Source organism: Phyllopteryx taeniolatus, chromosome 16 (assembly GCF_024500385.1).
Source record: "Phyllopteryx taeniolatus isolate TA_2022b chromosome 16, UOR_Ptae_1.2, whole genome shotgun sequence".
NCBI lineage: Eukaryota > Metazoa > Chordata > Actinopteri > Syngnathiformes > Syngnathidae > Phyllopteryx > Phyllopteryx taeniolatus.
Window position 1 is genome coordinate 7,981,242 of NC_084517.1, and position 21,618 is coordinate 8,002,859.

The 21,618-nt window shown below is 40.5% G+C and overlaps 1 protein-coding gene across 5 annotated transcripts in view; it reads left to right on the forward strand.

The window, feature by feature from the left end:
* LOC133466492 (serine/threonine-protein kinase N1-like) overlaps positions 1-21,378 on the forward strand; it is a 48,247-nt gene extending 26,869 nt beyond the window's left edge. For 3 of the 5 annotated variants that reach the window (XM_061750266.1, XM_061750264.1, XM_061750267.1), the window contains exons 3-22: positions 3,800-3,945; positions 4,054-4,174; positions 6,734-6,879; positions 6,965-7,178; positions 8,624-8,818; positions 9,517-9,626; positions 10,114-10,257; positions 10,462-10,537; positions 12,788-12,929; positions 13,527-13,602; positions 15,680-15,771; positions 16,381-16,456; positions 16,858-16,949; positions 17,068-17,244; positions 17,775-17,837; positions 17,913-17,989; positions 18,074-18,216; positions 19,019-19,126; positions 20,029-20,109; positions 20,222-21,378. In XM_061750266.1, coding sequence (XP_061606250.1) covers positions 3,800-3,945; positions 4,054-4,174; positions 6,734-6,879; positions 6,965-7,178; positions 8,624-8,818; positions 9,517-9,626; positions 10,114-10,257; positions 10,462-10,537; positions 12,788-12,929; positions 13,527-13,602; positions 15,680-15,771; positions 16,381-16,456; positions 16,858-16,949; positions 17,068-17,244; positions 17,775-17,837; positions 17,913-17,989; positions 18,074-18,216; positions 19,019-19,126; positions 20,029-20,109; positions 20,222-20,425 — 2,483 coding nt within the window. In that variant the 3' untranslated portion in view covers positions 20,426-21,378. Of the gene's footprint in view, positions 1-2,605; positions 2,628-3,799; positions 3,946-4,053; positions 4,175-6,733; positions 6,880-6,964; positions 7,179-8,623; positions 8,819-9,516; positions 9,627-10,113; positions 10,258-10,461; positions 10,538-12,787; positions 12,930-13,526; positions 13,603-15,679; positions 15,772-16,380; positions 16,457-16,857; positions 16,950-17,067; positions 17,245-17,774; positions 17,838-17,912; positions 17,990-18,073; positions 18,217-19,018; positions 19,127-20,028; positions 20,110-20,221 lie in introns of those variants that run through there. The other 2 variants (XM_061750268.1, XM_061750265.1) reach the window with 2 other exon arrangements.
* The last annotated feature ends 240 nt before the right edge of the window (positions 21,379-21,618 follow it).

The following is a 21,618-nucleotide window of genomic DNA, read 5'->3' on the forward strand; positions in this document are numbered from 1 at the left end:
CACAGACTATCCAGCAAAGTTCCTGATGTCATTCACAAGCCCCTTAAAAGCACCTACAGTTTTTGTTGTTGTGACTTTCGGCATGTCCTAACCTAGATTAATTACTGTATACTGTATTTAAACAGTTAATTTCTTTATATTCTATGTTTTATTGTGTGTGTGTGTGTTTTTTATACAATACAGTGCTGTATTTCTTTATTAAAAACCAAATGTTGGTGTTCTTTCAAGGGGCTGGAAAGGATTAATGGCATTTCAATTCATTTTTGATTTGATATACGAGTAAATGTTAAGAGCTCGGCCATGGAATGAATTAAACTCGTAAGTCTCTGTACCACTGTATTAGGTTTTTGCTCCACGGACATTTATTTATTTAACTCATCAACAGCAGTAATCCTGCATTACTTGACCAACATAAGCATTAACAATGCCAACCAATACTTATTAGTAGACAATCTTGTCAGTTTTACAACCTCATGTCTGGAAATAAACATTGATCATTTTATTGTGTAGCAAAGTGTGCTGTACAAGCAGTAAAGTCAGCACCGGCATTAGTTCCAGCAGAGGTAGGAGTGGGCCAGGTTGGTCCAGTAATAATACAGACCACAGACCACTAAAATGGGTCTTCCGGGCATGGCTGAGAAATTTCACCTTATAACGAGCTAGTGTGACATCAACCCACTCTATTGCAGTGTTTCCCCAACCTTATCTGAGCTGCGGCACATCCAGGTATTTTACATTAGGAATAATCTCATTGCACCCCAACAAACAAAAATGTCACAAAAAGTGGATACACGAGTTAATGATGTACCTTCTGGTGGAAGAACATTCAATTGTTCTGTCTATCACTGTATGTCGCTGGCATAGATGGATAGATGAACAAAGATATACATTATTTGTAGTAAATGAATCATTTTCAGACCCATTAGGATAAATTGGATCATTTCCCATGGCCCACCTGATTATCTCACAAGGCACACAGTGGTTGAGAATTATTGCTAGATAGGCTGTAGACAATGGGTTTATCGCAATTCTGCCTCTTAGCCCTTCCGCTTTGTTTTACCCCCTTCCCCTTAATTATTGTAGGGTAATTGACCCTAGGAATTGGGACAACACATCGTCACCCCTCACCCCCTGCTGGCTGTGTCATAGCCAAACGCGACAATTGTTTACACTTGCAAGATGATGTACTAAATGAATGTTACTATTGTTATAAATTGCTTGTTTTATTTAAATCAGAATCAGAATCATCTTTATTTGCCAAGTATGTCCAAAAAACACACAAGGAATTTGTCTCCGGTAATTGGGGCGGTCTAGTACGACAACAAACACTTTTGAGACATGAAGACATTAAGAAAAACAGTCACTGAGCAATAAAGGGTTGCTAGTTATCTGGTAATGGTAACATTTTTTATTTTTATTTTTTTATTTTTTTTGACAATTGTGCAAAAAGATGCAGAGTCCTCTAGCACTTAGAGCAGTTTGAATGACTAATATTACAATAGTCCGGTGCAATGACCATTGTGCAAAGGGCGCCGAGACTTCAAGCGAGTAGTGCGATAGTGTGGGACAATGTTGATTGTGCAAATGTTGCAGATACTTCTCAGTCAGTGTGCAAATGGAGCAGATGCTACTGTGGCATGAGTGGTCAGTATTGGTCAACAACAGATATGCAAATAGTGCAGCACGGTGAAACTACTACAGTGAGTGCACGAGTAATATATAATTGGCCCAACAGAAATGTGACAACAAACTAAAGACAAAAAATTGCCAGCATGTTGCAATGGAATTGTAGGTTAGGTGTTTAAGAAGTTGATTGCAAGAGGGAAGAAGCTGTTGGAATGTCTTGCATTGATCGGTAGCGCCTACCTGAGGGAAGGAGCTGGTGACCGGGATGTGGAGGGGCCGAGAGGATTTTGCACGCTCTTGTCTTAGTTCTGGCAGCGTGCAAGTCCTCAAGGGTGGGTAGGGGGGTACCGACAATCCTTTCAGCAGTTTTGATTGTCCGTTGCAGTCGGAGTTTGTCCTTTTTTGTAGCAGCACCAAACCAGACTGTGATGGAAGAACACAGGACTGATTCGATGACCGCTGTGTAGAACTGCCTCAGCAGCTCCTGTGGCAGGCCGTGCTTTCTCAGAAGCCGCAGGAAGTACATCCTCTGCTGGGCCTTTTTGAGGACGGAGTTGACCACTTCAGGTCCTGAGAGACTGTAATTCCCAGGAACTTGAAGGTCTCGACAGTTGACACAAGTCAGCTGGACAACGTGAGGGGCAGCTGTGGCGAAGGATGCCTCCTGAAGTCCACGATCATCTCTACAGTCTTGAGCGTGTTCAGCTCCAGGTTGTGTCGGCCGCAACACAACTCCAGCCACTTCACTTCCTGTCGATATGCAGACTCGCCACCGTCCTTGATGAGGCCGATGACAGTGGTGTCATCTGCAAACTTCAGGAGTTTGACAGCCGGGTGCGTTGAGGTGCATTCGTTCGTGTAGAGAGAGAAGAGCAGCGGAGAGAGGACACAACCTTGGGGCGCCCCAGTGCTGATGCTGCGTGGGGATAAGGTGGCCTCCCCCAGCCTCACCTGCTGTGTCCTGCCTGTCAGGAAGCTGTAAATCCACTGGCAGATGGCAGGTGAGACGCGGAGCTGGAGAAGCTTGGAGGAAAGGAGTTCAGGGATGATGTGTTGAACGCTGAGCTGAAATCCACGAACAGGATCCTCGCGTAGGTCCCTGCACTGTCGAGGTGTTCTAGGATGAAGTGCAGTCCCAAGTTGACTGCATCATCCGCAGACCTGTTTGCTCGGTTGGCAAAAAATGTCTGTTTGTGCAGTTTGTAAAGGTGACTGGTATTTTAAAATTGTTTAGAATAATTGTTTCCTACCACGTGACAGGGTGCATACATTTCTATATTTCACCTTTATCTACTCTAAAATCAGTTTTATATTGAAGGAACATTTTGAGTAACTTTACGCCCTAAGGTCGGCCAATAAATAACACTAACAACAACCATCACAAAACACTGAACTAAACATTTGGAAACACACACAAAAAGAAAATATGTCAAACACAATAGAATAGAAAAGAACTTTGTCACTGTCACAGGAAAATCCTTTGTCATTCTGGCGCCACGCTTGTTGTTCTGGAGTGTTGTGCGCTGTTGTGGAAAACAGACGTCTTGTCGCATCCCTGTGGCGGAAAAGGCGTCCGGGTTTTTATTACGTTGACCTCATATGTAAACCGCAAACCCGATATCAGACGAGGATATTCACAGGGAATGACAGCTAACGGCATCACGCCGATGAAATACCGCATTACATGAGTGATAAGGCTACAGCTGAATTACACTACAGTATATAGAAAGCGAATGTCACAGTATACTCAGAAGCGACATTAATAGCAACGTTACATTTGCTACGTAGCTTCTAAATGTGACTTGGCTGTCTAAAAATGATTTCTAATCGCTCATGAAATGCAGCACATTGTAGTGAAGTCCCTTTCATGGGAATTTGTCACCGTAGTCTAAAGGTAGACTAGGAATACGCGAGCTCGTTATAACGAATCGTTTAGCCAACAATTCAAAACATGACTACACCCCTTCGTCTTAGCCCTTCCCCGAGGAAATGGGATATCCCTTCGTTCTCGTGCATCCGCAAAACCAAGGGCTAAGAGGAAGGGGAAGGGCTAAGGGGTAGAATTGGGATTGGCCCAATATGTGCTGATTGTTTTGCTCAGGCTACATTTTCCTGTTCTACTATTACAGTTTGTCCGACAATGTGTCCTTGACCTGCTGAACTCCTCTTTTAGATGCTGCAACATCTCCAGGCTCAGTTAGTCGACCTTCTGCCAACCAACACCGCATTGCTGCGTTGGAGCGTCAGCTAAACATTGAATTGAAGGTCAAACAGGGAGCAGAAAACATGATTCCCATTTACGCCAATGGAGCTACCAAGGTATTCATCTGGTCCCACTATCAGACTTAGCCTTCACTACGTAATACCTTCTTCTTGAATTTTCTCCAATTATGTGCATTCACACTCTTTATTTTTTTTATTTTGTAGGACAAGAAGCTTCTCCAGACGGCTCAGCAGATGCTGCAGGACAGCAAGACGAAGATCGACATCATCCGCATGCAGATCCGGAAGGCCATGCAGGCCACAGAGCAGTCTGAGGACAACCAGTGTACCTATTATGCTTTAGTTTTTAATCCTCACTCATCTTTCTGGTCCCCTTTTAGCGTTCACCCACCTGTCACACTGCATATTTTATGATGCCGGCAGTAATGAATCGATTCTTGCTTCAGAACCTCACAGTGCCCGGTCAAACCCACTCACAAACACACACACAATGATATACACATTGCCCATTACAGCCGTCTCGCTCCTGGTTAGAGTCTTACTGATGTTCCTGCAACCCCTTGATGTTGGCTAACAAGAGAGCCAGGCGTCATTCAGCAAAGGTTGGAGACAAAGCAGGTTGGGTCGGGACAGACGTCGGGATGGACGGGTGGCTGAGTCAGAGATGATACTTCAAGTGATACAACGGTGTTCCTGCCTTGTCAAAAATAGGGCTACAGTTTGGACATTTGTTATGGCAAAAATGTAAATGGTTGGTTAAAGTCCAGTGATGTCCCTTTTTTTTTTTTTTTTTTTTTTTTAAAAGTGTAGCTTCACAAGCAGCGAGACCACCTAGAGATTTAAACATTAGCCAATAATGCATGGATTGCTTACACTACCCTATTGATTAGGACCTTTGAAAGATCAAATTTCACATGATTGACAAAGTACATAAATACTAAATATTAATATAAATATTGCAAAAAAAATTTTGAAATGGCGATATTTTTTGAGAAAAGAAAAACCGTTCAAACTGTGACAAGTGAGTGACTGTATACCCCGCCATATATACTACTCGGCCAATGGCGAGTATAGCTTTTGTCACTATGACGATCAGGGCGGAGCCCTGGCACTATGATTAGAACGCCTTCTACTTGCGGGAGCAGAGCCCATCGTGTGCAAAAACATAGTGAGCACCCATCAAGACAATAAAAGCAGTTTTACTCATGGAGGCAACACTTCTTGCACTAGCCGCATTCACACATCACCCAATTGTGGTGTCACAATACAGCTAAATTCTGAACGGTCGCTATGAGACACATTTTCAAAAAATAGGCATAAAGCTAATTTTTCCACTGTATGTCTCATTCATTCATTTTCTATCGCGCTTGTGCTCATTAGGGTTGCAAGTGAGCTGGAACCTATCCCACCTGACTCTGGACTCGAGGCAGGAGAGATTTGAACCATGAACTGCAGAAATGAGAGGCAGACGTGCAAACTACTAGCCGACCGTAGTGCCTGATATGTCCCCTTTAAGACAATTCCTCTTGAACCTTTAGTTAGTCAGAGTTTAAAATAGACCTGGCCAAGAGGTCAGCAGCACATCATCAGAACAGTTACAAGGAAGTGACAGTGAAGAGTTAAACAATGTTTGAGGTGCAATGATGTTTTTTTCCCCCCCAAATGGCACAAGAACAAACAACAATTTAACATTTAATAAAACACAGGCACTGTTCGTTGGTCTCAAACTGGAAGTCCCTCAGCATAGAACGGAAAATTCCAAGTGGAATAAATTCAGTTTCAGATTAGTCAGCAGAGTATTCTGTGCCGCGGGGCCACAAAGCTGAACAATTGTTTCCCAAAATCAGTCCCTTGCCGAGGAACCAATAAATAAAACTAGTTAAAGCACACAAGGCATTGCAACAGCGTGTTTTTTTTCATGTGTGCAAAAAAGCACACAAATAAGGAGGAATAATTTGTAAAAGAGCCTTATTAATTAGGGTCAGCCAATCTGCATATAAGTTTGATTTTAGATACAACTCACAATGGTGGGTGAGGCAACTACAGCCAGTGCACATCGCATTCCAGAATGAAAAACAGGAATGGAGACATTTAGTTTATGCACGTAAATAAAGCATGTCTCATCCATCCACCCATTTTCCGTACCGCTTGGGCAAGAAAGTTGCTGTGACTAATTTCTTTCTGAGACTAAGAGAGAAGCAGGTTCTATTTCTGAAAAGAACCCAAGCTTCACCAAAAGTTGAGTGACCCAAATTTTTATACGGGCTTTAAATAAAAGCTCCGGATTTACTATGTAAGATTTTCTGCTACAGAAACGCAAAATATGTTTAGTGGGGATTTTACAAAAGACAAAGGGCCGAGCTCGGCGCATCGCATGGTAAAAAGCAGCATTTCCGTGCCATCATTTCCGCTTCGTCATTTTCGGTGTGCCATCAAGTGAGCCAGCGCGGGTATAGATACGGTATTGACTTAATATATAAACATCTAATCCTGAAAATTACAGCATGATGTTAGAGGAGCTGATAGGCTTAATCAGCATTGTGTCATCTCCCCTAGTAGTGCCTTTGGTGAAAATGACTTTTATGAACAAAAAAGTTACATACTGCAGGTTTAAAACCGGCATAGCTTTCCCTTTGTATTTTATTATAATTGTAATATTCTGTGGTGGCACCTTTGTATGAGCGATAACCATGATTTTGGTTTTATCTGTGTTTAAAACCAATTTAAGATCATATAAATTGGTTTCCGCTCATTCTAATTTATCTGAGATGGCGTGCTAAAAATGAAGTAAATAAATGAAGTGAATGAAGTGTCATTTTATCAGTTTTGCTAATTCTATGCTATGTGACCTTTATACAATATATAAAATCCCACTGTGTCCTAGGTAAACCTGACGTATGTGGGGTGGAGCTGCGCGTAGAGGAGCTGTGGCATCATTACCGTGTGGAGCACGCCATGGCGGAGGGAGCGAAGAACATCCTGCGACTGCTTGGTGCAGGAAAGGTCCAAGACAAAAAGGCCATGGCAGAGGTCGGAGAGTTGATCTTTGTTTACAAAACAACACAAGCAGGTACCAATACTTGTGCTGTAAAGCATTGCTCCTTATGACCTGCAGGCACAATGTGGTCTGAGTGAGTCATCCCAGCGTCTGGACCTGCTCAGGTGCTCTTTGGAGCAGCGGCTACTGGAGCTCCCAGAGGACCACCCGAAGGCCTGTCTGATCAAGGAGGAGCTGGCATTGGCTTCCTCCGCAGCGTTTAGCTCCCGCCACAGCACACCCTATGTTCACAACCAGTACAGCACCTTGAGTAAACCATCACCTCTCACAGGTAGACGCCAAAAGCTTGATTTACTAAAGGTTTGCACAATCGGACGCAAACTTGATTGCTCACGCAAACAGAAGTGGGAGCTGATCAACTAACTGGGCGCACCCAGCAATGCATCTGCCAAACGCGCTAAACTACCTCATACTTCATTTCATTTTGCGCGTTCTCGGAGGAGTAAGTGCAAATAGGCGAAATTAGCACTCGCAATGGGATTTATCAAACCGGAGACAAATTGTGATGACTGATGGCCTTTTGAAAGTGCAAACAGCACTGCTGTGCGTAACCACGACCAAGAGGAGATATCTTTTCCACTAGTCTTAAACATTTTTGAAATGCGACGAAAAAAAAAAAAAATGTATATCTTCGACTCAGCAATGCAATTTTGGAACTTCTGAATGATTTAAGGGCTGACTTGTAGTCTGTCACAATAAGGGGTCATGCCATATCTCACCTATGGAAAAAAAAAAAAACTTCTTCCAACTCTGCATTTCCTTGCGTCTGGGTCATTTCAGCTCACTGTGACAATTTTCTGGTGCTGGCTTCTTAAAGAGCAGTTTTTCGGGCGTGCTATCCCAAGATTTGTTACGTAAAATGTTAGGCAGGCTTGGCATTTGGTACGAGTTAAATCAAACAAAACATGGCTTTTATGGTGCCTTCACCAAAATTATTAGTGCAACATATTTCGTTTTCTGTAACTCAGTAATGTGTTTGTTCTCCTTTCACTGTCGAATTCCATTTCTTCAAACTTCATTTTGAGTTTGTGGAGGCCTCCCAAATTTTTTTATGTTGAAAACCATCAGCGCTATCTAAACCACATTTGGCTTTAAAAACTGACAGCCATTCAAAAAATGGCTAAATGCATGTGGGAAATAGTTTATTTTACTAATAACATATATATATATATATATATATATATATATATGACCTGCTTAATGATTTGCCATTTATTTTTAAATAGTTGTTTCTGTGAAGATTGGAAAATCCCAGAAATAAAATCAACAAGTTGTACTGTGTAATGTTTGTAAAGAAAAAAAAAATATATTAAAAAAAGTGTATAAATAAGACATTTCTGCCCCTCATTTAGCCCCCGGTGTCACTGCTGGATCAACACATTAATATATTTATTATTTATTCATATAAATTCACACATCTGTTTTTAATATAACAACAAAATGGTATTAGATAATAAGAAAGATAAGCCCATTGTAGTTCGACTTCAGTAAGTCATTTTGAGAACTAACCGGGGGTGTTGGGGGGGCTAATTAGTCATTTAAACAGTTGTAGGAGGAATCGGATAAATGAAATGCAACAAATATAAAGGAGTCTTGGTATTGGTGGGTGGACTGGATTAAATAACGGAATTGTCATACTTTGCCCACCCCTGTACTACAGCATATCATTCTCACCTCTTATTTCAAGCATTGATATGTTTGTTCTTTTTTGTCCAGGAACTCTTCAAGTGCATCTTCTGGGATGTGTAGGGCTTGCAGAGGTTGTCCCAGGCAGGAGCAGAGGGACTCCCGTGGTTCTTCCAGCTTACTCTCCAGGAGATGGACGCTCCTCCTTTAAACTGAGTGGCCTCTATAGCCGTAGCACCAGTAGCATGAGCCTCAAGATCCCTGGCAAGAATGATGAGCTGTCTCGTACGTATTTTATTAAATTATAGATGTGAAAAAAATGAAGGAAAGAAAAGAACTCACATTATTCCTTTCAAAGTGATCAAGAGACTGATTGTCATATTATAAGAAACAACAAAAAGCTAATTTCCTAATCATTTGCTGCCATACGAGGGCCCTAGTACTTTGTTGTAGGTATGATGTTTTGATATTTCCTTGATTAACTAAGGGGAACATTGTTGATTGATGAATAACATGTTTCAAAATATTATTATTATTTAGCAATCAACTAATGTTATTTACTGTGTGTAAATATTGGCGAGGATGGCGCATGGGCCAAGGGAGAGTCCATGCAGTTGTGAATTAGGATCAAATGTTTTTGGTTTTATTACTGCGGTAACTGAGCAGATGGCAAACATATCTTCTTTCTTCATTGGTTTAGCAGTTTCCATAATAATACACTTTGCCATCTGCAGGATTGGAGAGGAACACTGGCCACAACTTGCATTTTTTATTTTTTTTTGTAATAACTTTGAAATTTGGTTAAACCTTAACGTATTTAATTGATATTTTTATATATTTTCACCTTTCCACATTTGTTTTTCATCCGAACATCACCAAGTTGCAGAGCGAGTCAAACTCAAGGTTATTTATAACATTCATGAATTACTTAATTCACCTTTTGAATGAATAAAATAATGCCTCTGTTTGTGTTAATATTACAGAGGAAGTAAGTGCAGTTCTGAAGCTAGAGAACACAGTGGTGGGTCAGACCGCTTGGAAAACCTTTGGAGATCAGACGTGGGACCAAAGCTTCACTGTGGAGCTAGAGAGGGTGAGAATGGACTTGTGGCACCGCAGTCACTCCAAATGAGTCGAAAACAGAGCCCTTTAGAATACGCCACATATGCAGATGTCTACTCTAATGCCAGTATTGTATTGAGAAGAATTTTGTTTCCTGGAGGGTCCAAAGAAGAAGCTTGAGTAGCGCTCAACTTCTTATAGCTGGCATAATGTTGTTGTTCATTTGATTGCAAACTAGTTACGACTGTATTAACAGCGCCTCTGCTGGTTGCCTCCAAGTAGTACACGGTTTTACTTCAATCGCTTCAACAAAGATCAATTCAAATTCTTGACAGTCAAAAGATTATTATGCCCATCCCTCATAGGAGATTTTAAGTTTGAACCCCTGTGTGCATTTTATTGGTTAAGGGGAAGCCTGCAACAATGTGTTATTTGCATTCAGCATTGTGTACATTTCTGCTTGTATTATATAGATGCGGGAACTTGTGTTAACATTCTGTTGTTTTGTTTTGGATTAGTCCAGGGAGTTGGAGATTGCGGTGTACTGGAGAGATTACCGCTCCCTGTGCGCTCTGAAGTATCTCAAGCTGGAGGAGTTTTTGGATAACCAAACACACAGAGTCAAACTAGAACTTGAACCACAGGGGCTGCTGCTGGCAGAGGTAGAAACAAACAAACAACAGTCGTATGTTTTGACACACGAATTAGCGATTTTGTCAATGCGATTTTTGGTATAATTTTGACTGTTTCACTTTGAGGGATTCAGTCAAATTGAATCCAGAATCACAGCTGTGTCATGGCATTCAGAGCAAAAGCCTTTATTTCCCCTTCACTTTCCATTTGTTAACTTTAAGCTTCTGTTTCAGGTCACCTTTTTCAATCCAGTAATAGAGAGAGGACGAAGACTCCAGAGACAAAAGAATGTCTTTTCTAAACAGCATGGTACGCTACAGAACTCACAGACCAACACTGGGCAATTGTGTTATGTTGCATTGTATGTTTATTTCAAAATAGGAGTTAAGCTGTAGGCTTTACACGATCACTGATCACCAATCAACGAGCTTAAAAAAACGATAACCGATCACAAGATGGAGGAATGTGTATTTAAATGACCTGTTCGTTTACTGTTTATACTTGTGTACTTAATTGCTCAAAAAATGATATTTACAACAAATTATGTATTTTTGTTCCTCTATTTATGCCTGTGAGGCATTATGACAGACAGAACAAATGAATTGTCTTCTATTAGATGGCAGGAAGTAAATACAATAATTAATGTGTCCACTTTTTGTGACATTTTTGTTTGTTGGTGTGCCGTGAGATTTTTCAATTGTCAAATATGTTCCGTGGCTCCATAAAGGTTGGAAATCACTTCTCTACTCAGGTCATGTATTCTAATCAGTCAGGTCAAACCAACATGACAGAAATAATGGGTCCTAATTTACTATAATTAAATTACTTTATTTTTAATTAAATTATTTCACCCACACCGAAAATTTGCGGCATGTTTACATACAAGCGTTCATCCTACCACTCGCTTGCTAGGCTACATATCGTTTTTGTTGCCTGCTTGCGAGCCGTATCGTATTAAAAGTACATGAACATACCTCAAGCAAGCCTTAAACGAACGTCCTCTCCTGTCCTGAGCACCGGTGACCACCAACACACGTTTTTCCCCATTTTGTCCTCATACTACAGTCTGCGCGATCCACTCTTGTTGTCGTCGCCACGGTAACGAGTGTATCCGGTCGCATTTGAGTTGACAAGATAAAGCCCAATGATCGTAAAAAACGGGATGCGGTGGTATCAGAATACAAGATTTTATTGCAGTAGTCTGACATAGTGCAATCTTGAAAGAGCAAATTTGTCTTGTAGTCTGATCCGGGCATTACGTGTTGTATGTCTCAGACGTGTTGTCTGTTCCACACCGCCGACATGTTTTTTTTTTTTTTTTAATAACTTTATCGGCCATCAGATATTTACAGGACTACGCCAAAAAACACGCATCAAGGCTAAAAATAAACTAGCTTTGGGATTCAAATATACTGTGCACGACGGCGAGGCGGAGTCAATGTCTTTTGCGGAGCCAATCAATGACGTCATTGATCTGATCGGCGAATAATGACATTAAAGCCGATCAGCATTAAATGCTAAATATCGGCCGATATCGATAAGGCCAATAAAATCGATGTAAAGTCTAGTAAGCTTTCACATGGGAGCCACATAGGGGATGGCAGATGGCCTTGATGCATTTCCAAGCAACATAGTAGAGATGATGATTGCTGGCTTACAATGCAGCTTTAAGTCCTTGGGAGCTCTGCTATTTGAACACATTGTTCACCAGCAACAATGAGTTAGAATGGCATGTAAGACACAGTTACGCATTTAAATGTTAACAGCCGCTTACCAAAATAAACATCAAACAGATGAGAATGTTGTTTTCAACATTCATTGTACATGCTCAAGGTGTGCGTAGAGTTGCATTAATGTGTTACATTTGTATGGAACTCTGCAGATAATACAGTCGCATTCGCTGCGCACTTTATTAGGTACATCAGCATAATCTAATAAGGTCTAATCGTGGGTAAGTAATGCATAAAAGAAGTCTTCAAGCACACCCATGCTCCCATATTGCGAGACTCATGTCTTCATGACCAAGCTACAAACTCATCTATTCATTTTCTATCGCGCTTGACCTCATTTGAGTTGTGGGTGAACCTATCCCAGCTGACTTTGGGTGAGAAATTGGGTACACCGTCGACTGGTTGCCAATCGCGGGCTACACACTCAGCACCATTTAGAAGTGTAAAAACTTTCTTGACAATTTTGCATAGTATGTCAGTGTATCATAAACATACGCTCACTTTCCACAACAGTAGACTGACTTATACAATTTGATAAGATCAAATTCAAAAGTTGTATCCCAGATTTGGGAAGAAAGAGAGAATAGACAACAATTATCAATTCTAGCTGACACATTAATTCATTCGAGCTGTTTCAAGCAGGTTGCTCCTCTCATGTTGCTAAATAAAAAGAAAGAACTGTCACCAAATGCAAGTGTACCTGTGGTTAGTGTATAGCTTGACTGAGACGCATGAATTAAATCACCGCTTTTTTTATGTGAATACAAATCTACCAAGAAGGTAGTTTTACTTGCACTATATCTTTAGTTATTTACATGGTTTGTCTCAGGAAAGGCATTCCTGCGTGCTCGCCAGATGAACGTGGACATCAGTACATGGGTTCGCCTGCTGCGGAATGCCATCCCAAGTGGAAGCAATCCACCTGCATACGCACCTGGTTTCTCAAGCAACACACTCACACACAGCCCTGGGTAAGCCCATCCACCCGGACCAGTAACACGTGTTCAAAAATGTCTTGCATTATTTGCATTTTACTGTTTCACTTTGAGGGCTGAAAACCATGCTAGTGGTGAGTCTGACGTTGAACGTCTAACATGTTTAACAGGGGGTCCTCGGTTTAGGACTGTGCCAGCGTACGACAAGGGGACAAACTGGTTGCAGCGTAAGAATACGTTGTTTCATACCACAAAAAGGAACGCTCAGTTACTGACATTCTTACTGTTTTTCATTTGATTGTTTTATATTTATGGCTACAAAGTGTTTTTGTTATCCAAATATTTACTGTAATCAGAACTGTACTACATTGTTAACGTGGGATGTGATCCAGTGGCGGGCCGTGCCTTGTTGGCCATCCGCCTCCACTAATGCATTCCGACTGATGTACAAATTCGGGTTACATTGTCACTGTAGGAACGGAACTGCGTGGTAAACCGAGGACCCCCTGTACTTATGTAATGTGATTTAACTTAAACATGTTTCCATACTTTGCAGTTAAATGTTTACCCATTAATAAAATACGTTGAATAGAATGGAATGGAATCTGTCATTTAGTGTTGTTGTGTTTGCAGAGAAATCTCTGTAGAAAAGCTAACTCTGGACACAGAATCTCCCCTCAAAACCGAGATCGGAGACTTTACCACTGTGGTGAGTGAGTGCGGGTCAAAGACGAAGTGGCCCGTCTTAACACAATCATGTTGCAGTTCCCCTCTCTTGGATCTGAAACATTTGGCTCAGAAACTGAGCAGCAGTCACACATTTGCTGGCAAGAAAGGAAAGTTAGGAATAATTAGAGAAACGACAAAGCCCAAATCCAAAGCTGGACAGTTTTAATGGGTCTAAATTGGATAGAGGGGACGCTTAATTTGATTGAAGCCAAATCCCTTTGAGTTTCCTGGTGAGAGGAATACAATCAATGGAGAGTGGCCATGTAGGAGAGAAAACATGGGAAGTGCTCTTGGGAATGATAGACAAGAATACAATGTCTTTTCTCATTCCAGTGCATTAAACTAAAACTGTACACTATTCATGCTACTATTCCACTAACATGAAAGACAAAAGCAAACCTGAATGAATAGTTCATGCAGTATGATGTAAGAAAAATGATATATGATGTTAGTGGTTTTCCATTTATTGCATGGTAAATACACTGAGCGGCCACAAATTTATGAAAACTCCAATGCAATAGCTATAAAGCTATAAATATCCTAATGCTCAGTTAGACAGTTTTGAATTTAGTAATACTGTGTGTTTATTATGTTGCAGTGGTTGCTACGTGAGAGTCAAAATTCAGTTGCCCTCTGTATAATGACTTTTTCTGCTGTTGCAATATGGACATTCTCACGCTCAATAAAAGCAAATAAGAATTTTGCAGGCCATAGAGTAGGGGACTGATGATGCCAGCTCGGAGGAGAGGTGATACGTCATCGAAGACAATCAGAACAGTCCAGTTACAATCGATTCAATGCCCAGAGAATGAGATGACTTGTATGAAGGAGAATAAACACAGGCATAATGTAGGATAGCAATTCCAGAATTTTCCCCATGTTATAAATGCTCCATGGGAATTAAGGTGACTACATGGCAATTGATACCACTTACTATGTATAAAATGGAAAGTTGCAAATTACAGGTTTGTCTATAAGTGCAAATTAATTATAGCTAATTTGGAGCAGCACTAGCACTTGAGCAAGACACAGAACACCATCCTCCCAAAATTTCAGTTTGAGGGTGCAACACCATTTGTGAGAACCATCAGCCTGGCAGCTCTCCTTCCATACCTGTATGTGTGGGATGTGTTTCTCTGTGTGATGTACAACACAAATATACAGCAGAGTGAAAACTGAGTCAAATATTTTTGATGAATAAATTAAATAAAACATTCGGGAACTAGCTCGGCCAGCAAAATATTGCTTAAAACAACCAGAATTGATGCACTATGCATCCATCCCTTTCACCCCTGCATTCCTCCATCACACATATCCAACAGAATAGTTATAGAATAGAATTAGTTGAAGAATTCCTCAGATGAACTTCCCATGGAATGTTTCCAAAAATTTATTGTAACTTGTCCACCCACAAAAAGTAATTAAACAAAAAACAGGTCACAGATTTAGCGAGTTGGAGCGGGAAAAGGCTTGTGGCAGATGGCATATTCATCAGAGGTTGGAGCATTAAGAAATTAATGACAGTGTTTTTAGGGAATTAATTAGCATTGAGGAAGGAGGGGAGCAGACAGGGTGAGGGGAGGTGCCAGCAGCCAGCACATTGGTCAGCAAGGGGGATCTGCCATGCATTTGCCAGCGGCCCGATATCCTACTAGACTAGATCCGCCCCTGTACTAATCAGCAGGAGAATCTTTGCATTCAGAACCAAAATAAGAGCAATTTGTATTACAGCAAACAATCGCGATTCACGCAATTTGCTGCTGTACCGGAAGGATCTTTATTCATCGGGGAATTATAACTAAAAATGTTGTGACTATTTTTATTCAAAATAGTCTCTTTGCATTTTTGTCTGAACTAGATAAGCGCTTATTAATATTGAGGATGTAAATTTTAGTATTATGCCACAGTCTGCAAAAACGGACAGCGGGCTGCGTAGTTTGGACACCCATGTTGTAAAATCATTGTAACATATTATTTCTAATTAGTCCTGTATTTTCTTTGTGATCCCTTTGTCTCATCGTCTTTTCTTCCCCTGCTTCGTTCTGCGGTCTCCATAGCAGCAGACGGCGGTCTTCGAGCCCCCTTCCATGCCGGATGTTCCTGTTCCTGACCCCCCAACCAGATCACAGTCCTGGGACTCATTGCGCAGGTGCCAAAAACACACATCTCGTCCAACACACTCACTGTATGTCTGCACATAAACTGTGTGCGCATCCTATTGCAATATGGCCAACACAGCATGACACCAGAAACACACACCTGCACACAATATGTTTTTGGGTTGAGCCTTTTTTTAATTTTTTTTTATAAATAACCCATTGTGCTGTGAATTACAGCGTATGTTGCTGGTAAATGATGAATACTTAGATAACAAATACTGAATAAACAGAAATTGTCCTTATCAAAGAGCAACACAACATTCATTGATACCATTGAGGTTTAAAGATGACGCAATACATCATTTTTTTGTACAGTAATCATTTACTTTCAGCACAATCACTTAAATTGTTTTAAACACGGTTGAGAAAGAATTTACTAGCGCTGGCATCGAAAATGTGAAAATGACATTCTTTCTTTTTTACACTGGAGAAATAAACCTTAAAATTAATCAGTCTTAAAACGGTGGATACTGTAAACTGCTCAACAACCTTCACATTTGCTGATATCTAAAAGTCCAAACAATCAAATGATGAATGAGAACTGTATACTACTGTATGTTGCATGCATGCATATAATCTCTATTTAATCTCTCTTTTAGACCAAGCAGAGGTTTGCCTGTTTGCCTGCAGGATTTCAAGCTGATAGCAGTGCTTGGCAGGGGGCACTTCGGCAAGGTATTAACGTGCCATTCATTTATTTGATGAGTGACACCCTTAAGCTCATTTTTAAAACTATCAGCCTCTTTTTATTTGTAATTCTTTTTTACCACTTTGCCTATTGTGATGACAGATGGTGCCGAATAGCTTTATATTGGAAATAGTGGAGGCAAAAACAAAATGCAATATTGTGCTAGATACGTCTAAGCACATTTGGAATAAGAATTAAAAAAACAAAAACTTGCATATCTGATGGATATGTGCTGCCCCTTTGTGGTGAAATATAGTAAATCATTCCACTGAATATAAATGAGTGGTCATTTTACCTCCAAATCATAATAATTTTGATGGTATACTGACTTGTAATTGTGTTTTATTATTTCAAAATGTGTATTGAAAATTTTTGTTGGGCTCTGCAGGTGTTGTTGTCGGAATACAAGCGGACAGGCAGCCTGTACGCCATCAAAGCCCTGAAGAAGGGAGACATCGTCACGCGGGATGAAGTGGAAAGGTAATGATGAAGCCCACAGGCCCGTCGCTTAATAGTGATCCCTGCAGTGTAATCTAATAACCGTCTCATGTTCATTCTCATCTTCCTTCCTCTCGTCTGTCTGCTTGTCTTGCTTCAGTCTGATGTGCGAGAAGCGGATCTTTGAGACCGTCAACAGCTCCCATCACCCATTCCTGGTCAACCTGTTTGCGTGTTTTCAGACGCCAGAACATGTGTGTTTCATCATGGAGTACACTGCAGGAGGGGACCTGATGATGCACATACACGCAGACGTCTTTTCAGAGCCACGTGCTGTGTGAGTGCTACGCTGTGTGTCAGGATCTCATTAAATAATCATACAACTAGAATCACACTCAGGAGGGCAGAGACCTCCACCAAGGTGGAACTTTAAAATTAATGAATACATAAAGAGTAACTCATTAACAATAATCATAATATGTGGCACACAAGACTATACCCCCCCACCCCACCCCCTCCATTCTGGAGCCAGACAGAAAAATTGTAATCCGCATAATCCTCCTCAGAAGCCAACTAACAAATGGCCATTAAAATATCACTTAGCTTTTTTTCTTTTTCTTTTTTGGAGGGGGTTGGGGGGGTCCATCTGTTATTTGTTTTAAGATGGATATTAATTGAAACGGACGGAACAAGATTCGAGAGGGGACAGACAGAAAGAAAAGAGAGCAGAGAAGAATTACAGAGGACAGTAAGAGAATGATAGCATGATGTTAGATTTTACACTTTCATGCTGTGTGCACATAATTAATGTTACTATGAAGCTATGTTTTTGTTGAAGTCTGTGGCCTTGTCCACCATGTCTAACAGGTTCTACACCGCTTGTGTGGTCTTGGGTCTGCAGTTCCTTCATGACCATAAGATTGTTTATCGGTGAGTCTTGAGCTTCAAAAAAGACAGCTACATGTGTATTTGTCTGATATGAATTCACTTTGGTTTCCTTCTCAGAGATCTGAAGCTGGACAACCTGCTGCTTGATGTAGATGGTTTTGTAAAAATAGCAGACTTTGGTCTATGTAAAGAAGGTGAATCCTTTTAGCTTCCATCCCTTACAATGCATATTGTAAGTATGCTTTTAACCTTGACCATTCTTCTTTCCTTTTACTAAGGCATGGGTTATGGGGACAGGACCAGCACATTTTGCGGGACCCCTGAGTTTTTGGCCCCAGAAGTACTGACAGACACCTCATACACAAGAGCAGTCGACTGGTGGGGCCTGGGGGTGCTCGTCTATGAAATGTTGGTCGGAGAGGTGAGAGGTGGCTAAAAACACTCAGCACTGCTCAGTTAAAGAATTCTGAAATAGAATCTCATCATTTCCAGACACTGGTCAACTTCTAATTGGTTTACATTGCCAAGCAAATTCTTCCTATCACAAACAATGGAAATAGAAGAATGCCTTTCGTAACTGTACAGGCATATTTAAAGTAACACTTTAACATTTAACAGTCACACGAACAACAAATTAATCTGTCTTATGTGATGGTGATGTGAAGGTGGTTGTGCACCACATACAAGTGTAAAAAGAAGGTGACCACTGCTCATAGCAAAACATAATAACAATAAAAGCAATCTTTGATAAGTGATGATGCGGTCGCAGGTCACTTTGGTGTTTTGGAAAGCAGTATGCTTCTGTTTCCATGACACCTGCGAGTGGCGCTACAGCATTGAAACAAAACTAAGGGCTACTCAGTGTTGACAGCTTTGTGACTTTGTCGTTATATTTCATGACTTTTACAACCCCACTAGTGAAAAGAAATTACTACGAGTGACTTTTTCTTCTGCAAATGACTCACACGTCCATGAATCCACCACCATCTAATTATGTTTTTTTTGTCTCACTCAAATAAAAAGCAAAGACACATACCGACGGTTAACTGAGGTAGACCAAGGTCTCGCCTTACGGAAAAGTCTGTTTGAATTCTGAAGGTTGCACTGTACTCTATTTCAAAGGAGATGTCATGCAGTCATGCTAAAAAATATTGGCACCCCAGGTGTGCCAATCTTTCTAACCACAACTTTAGGAGAATAAACACATCCATTCTTTTTTTCAGTCTCCGTTTCCAGGTGATGATGAAGAGGAGGTTTTTGACAGCATAGTGAATGATGAAGTCCGCTACCCGCGCTTCCTCTCAACCGAGGCCATTGGAATTATGAGACGGGTGAGATTTGTACTTCGCAGCTTCTCACGAACTCATGTTGGAAGTATTAAAGTTACTACATTATTATTTTCATATCAGGCAGTTCCTGTACAACAGCTGTCTCACAAATTCAGTCATTAAGAAGATAATAATGATCAGTCGTGCGTGATATTGTCAGAATTATTCTTTTAACAATATGATATTGTAGTTACTGATCATTTAGTCTTCAATAAACCAAACGTATATGTTTTTAAAATTTGGCTGGAAACAGAGGGGCTTTTTTCTTGTTTTTGTTTCTTTGGGATACATTATATGAAGCAACTATTATTGTATTAACATGACAGAAGTCAAAATATTGAGAATGGGCTACGACTAGATGTTTTTTTTTTCTTTTTTCTTTTTTTTTTTTTTTTAATTTTTTTTTTTACTTCTTCCTTTGAATGTAAACTGTGCTGAAAACAGATGTTCCTTCTTTTCTTTTAAAATTTCCTTTTGCTGAACCCAGATGTTTCCTTTTACTTTCTGTTATAATATCTTCTGTTTCATGTTCATATGTTAAATAAAAAGAAATCAATCAATCAAAACCTACAGACTCACAAAGAGAACAAAAATTGGCTAACCATGTGCATTACCATCCAGCCTATAACATTAATATTAGAAGTAGTGAGGGCATTAATAGTAGTAGTATGTATCTGTATTATGAGGAGTAGTAGTATGTATTGCATTTATTGTTGCCTTTTCAAATACACAAGAGCAAGATATAAAGTAGGTAATACATTATAAATCCTAATGATAGAACAATCAATAGAATGGCAAAAAGTGGGAGTAGTAGACAGGATATAAAAATACAAGGTTACAGATACATTTATAAACCTTCATTTGATGTGGTTTAACTTTTTCTATGCTGTATGCTCTGTTGTAAGATGCTGAGAAGGAATCCTGAGAGGCGGCTGGGTTCTGGAGAAAAAGATGCTGAGGAAGTCAAAAAACAGCCTTTCTTCAGAGTGAGTTTTAACTCATTCTGTCACTCTTGTCTCAAAAAAATACAAATGGTCTTTGTGGATGTTATAGTGGAATGAGATTCTCTGACTAAACCAAAACTAATTTGTGCTTTAGGATATGGATTGGGAGGCTCTCCTTCATCGGAAAGTCTCTCCTCCTTTTGTCCCGACCATCACTGGAAAAGAAGACGTCAGCAACTTTGATGTGGAGTTTACAGCCGAGGCGGCGACCCTCACGCCGCCCCGCGAGCGACGCACTCTCTCCCGCAAGGAACAGGCCTATTTTAAGGATTTTGACTATGTATCTGACCTCTGCTAGGGTCTACGGATTAGTAGATGACCCCTGCCAGCCTCAGACTCTAAGAGGAGAGAGATGAGGATGGGATATCTGACTGCAGGAACTCAATGGGATGAACAACTGGCTTGGACCAGTGTGTGCGTGAGTGTGAAAGACGGAGGGGGCGGGGGGTGTCAGCTAGAATGTGATCGCGTGTCTCACACAGCTGCAGTGTCACTGACCTGCTGACATTTTAGACAATCTGGAGGGGCTTTTAGAGGAAAATGAGATGATAACTGAAGATAATCCAGATTATGTAGCAACTGAGTTGACTGGTCCTCCTGTTTACTGCACTGTGTGGAGTCAATGACAAATCGGCATCATTGTCAGCGAAATGCTCAATGAGCCAAAAAGTAACAATCGGAAGCTGATTATCATCACGGCAGGTTTTTGTCTCCCGTCTTGTCTTTTTGTCTCTGCTGTGTGCTGCTGCTATGTGTCGCCGTGACCCAGGCTCAGTCGTTATGAATGTACGGTGTCAGCCTCAATCATGTGCAACTTCAAAATGAACACTTGGGGACGGCAAAGAAAAAATCTGCTTGTTGTTCTTCAAACTCTGTTGCTTTCTGTTGATTGTGTCAGAGAGACAACGCGTGATGCTCTTTAATAAAAGATGACACGTTTGTAATGGTATGAAATGCTCTCTCGCTCCTATCCTGCTGTGAAAGAGGTGTTGTCAACATTGCTTTAGTTTACATTACTTTAATCCACTCTTTCACATAGAAATGCATTTGTGTTTGGCTAACAAAGAATGTCAAACTAAGCCTTTGGGAAAAAATTATTCAATGGGTGTAAATCGACTCTTCAGCCAACAAATGCAATCATTTTCAATGATAAAAGATAATTTGGTGATTTTATTTTTCGCACTGTTTCCTCTTGTATAATTTTCTGGTTAAATGTGTTTTAGTAAACGTGAACCAAACATGAAGTTCAAATCATGGTCTGTTCTTCTCTTTGGTGGTGACAGAAAATCCAGTTTTTTTCAGCATTTTACCAAACGGCAACAGTTTGTGAGATTGAGGGATGTACAGTTAAACCAGACGTTAACATGAAGACATGCTTTTTTTTTTCTCACTGAGTCACTTTTTTCTCACTAAACTTTTCCTGTTTTAGATCAGTTTGGATTAACAAAATAATTTCTATTGGCTAAGTGTCAGATGAAGTATTTTTTTAAA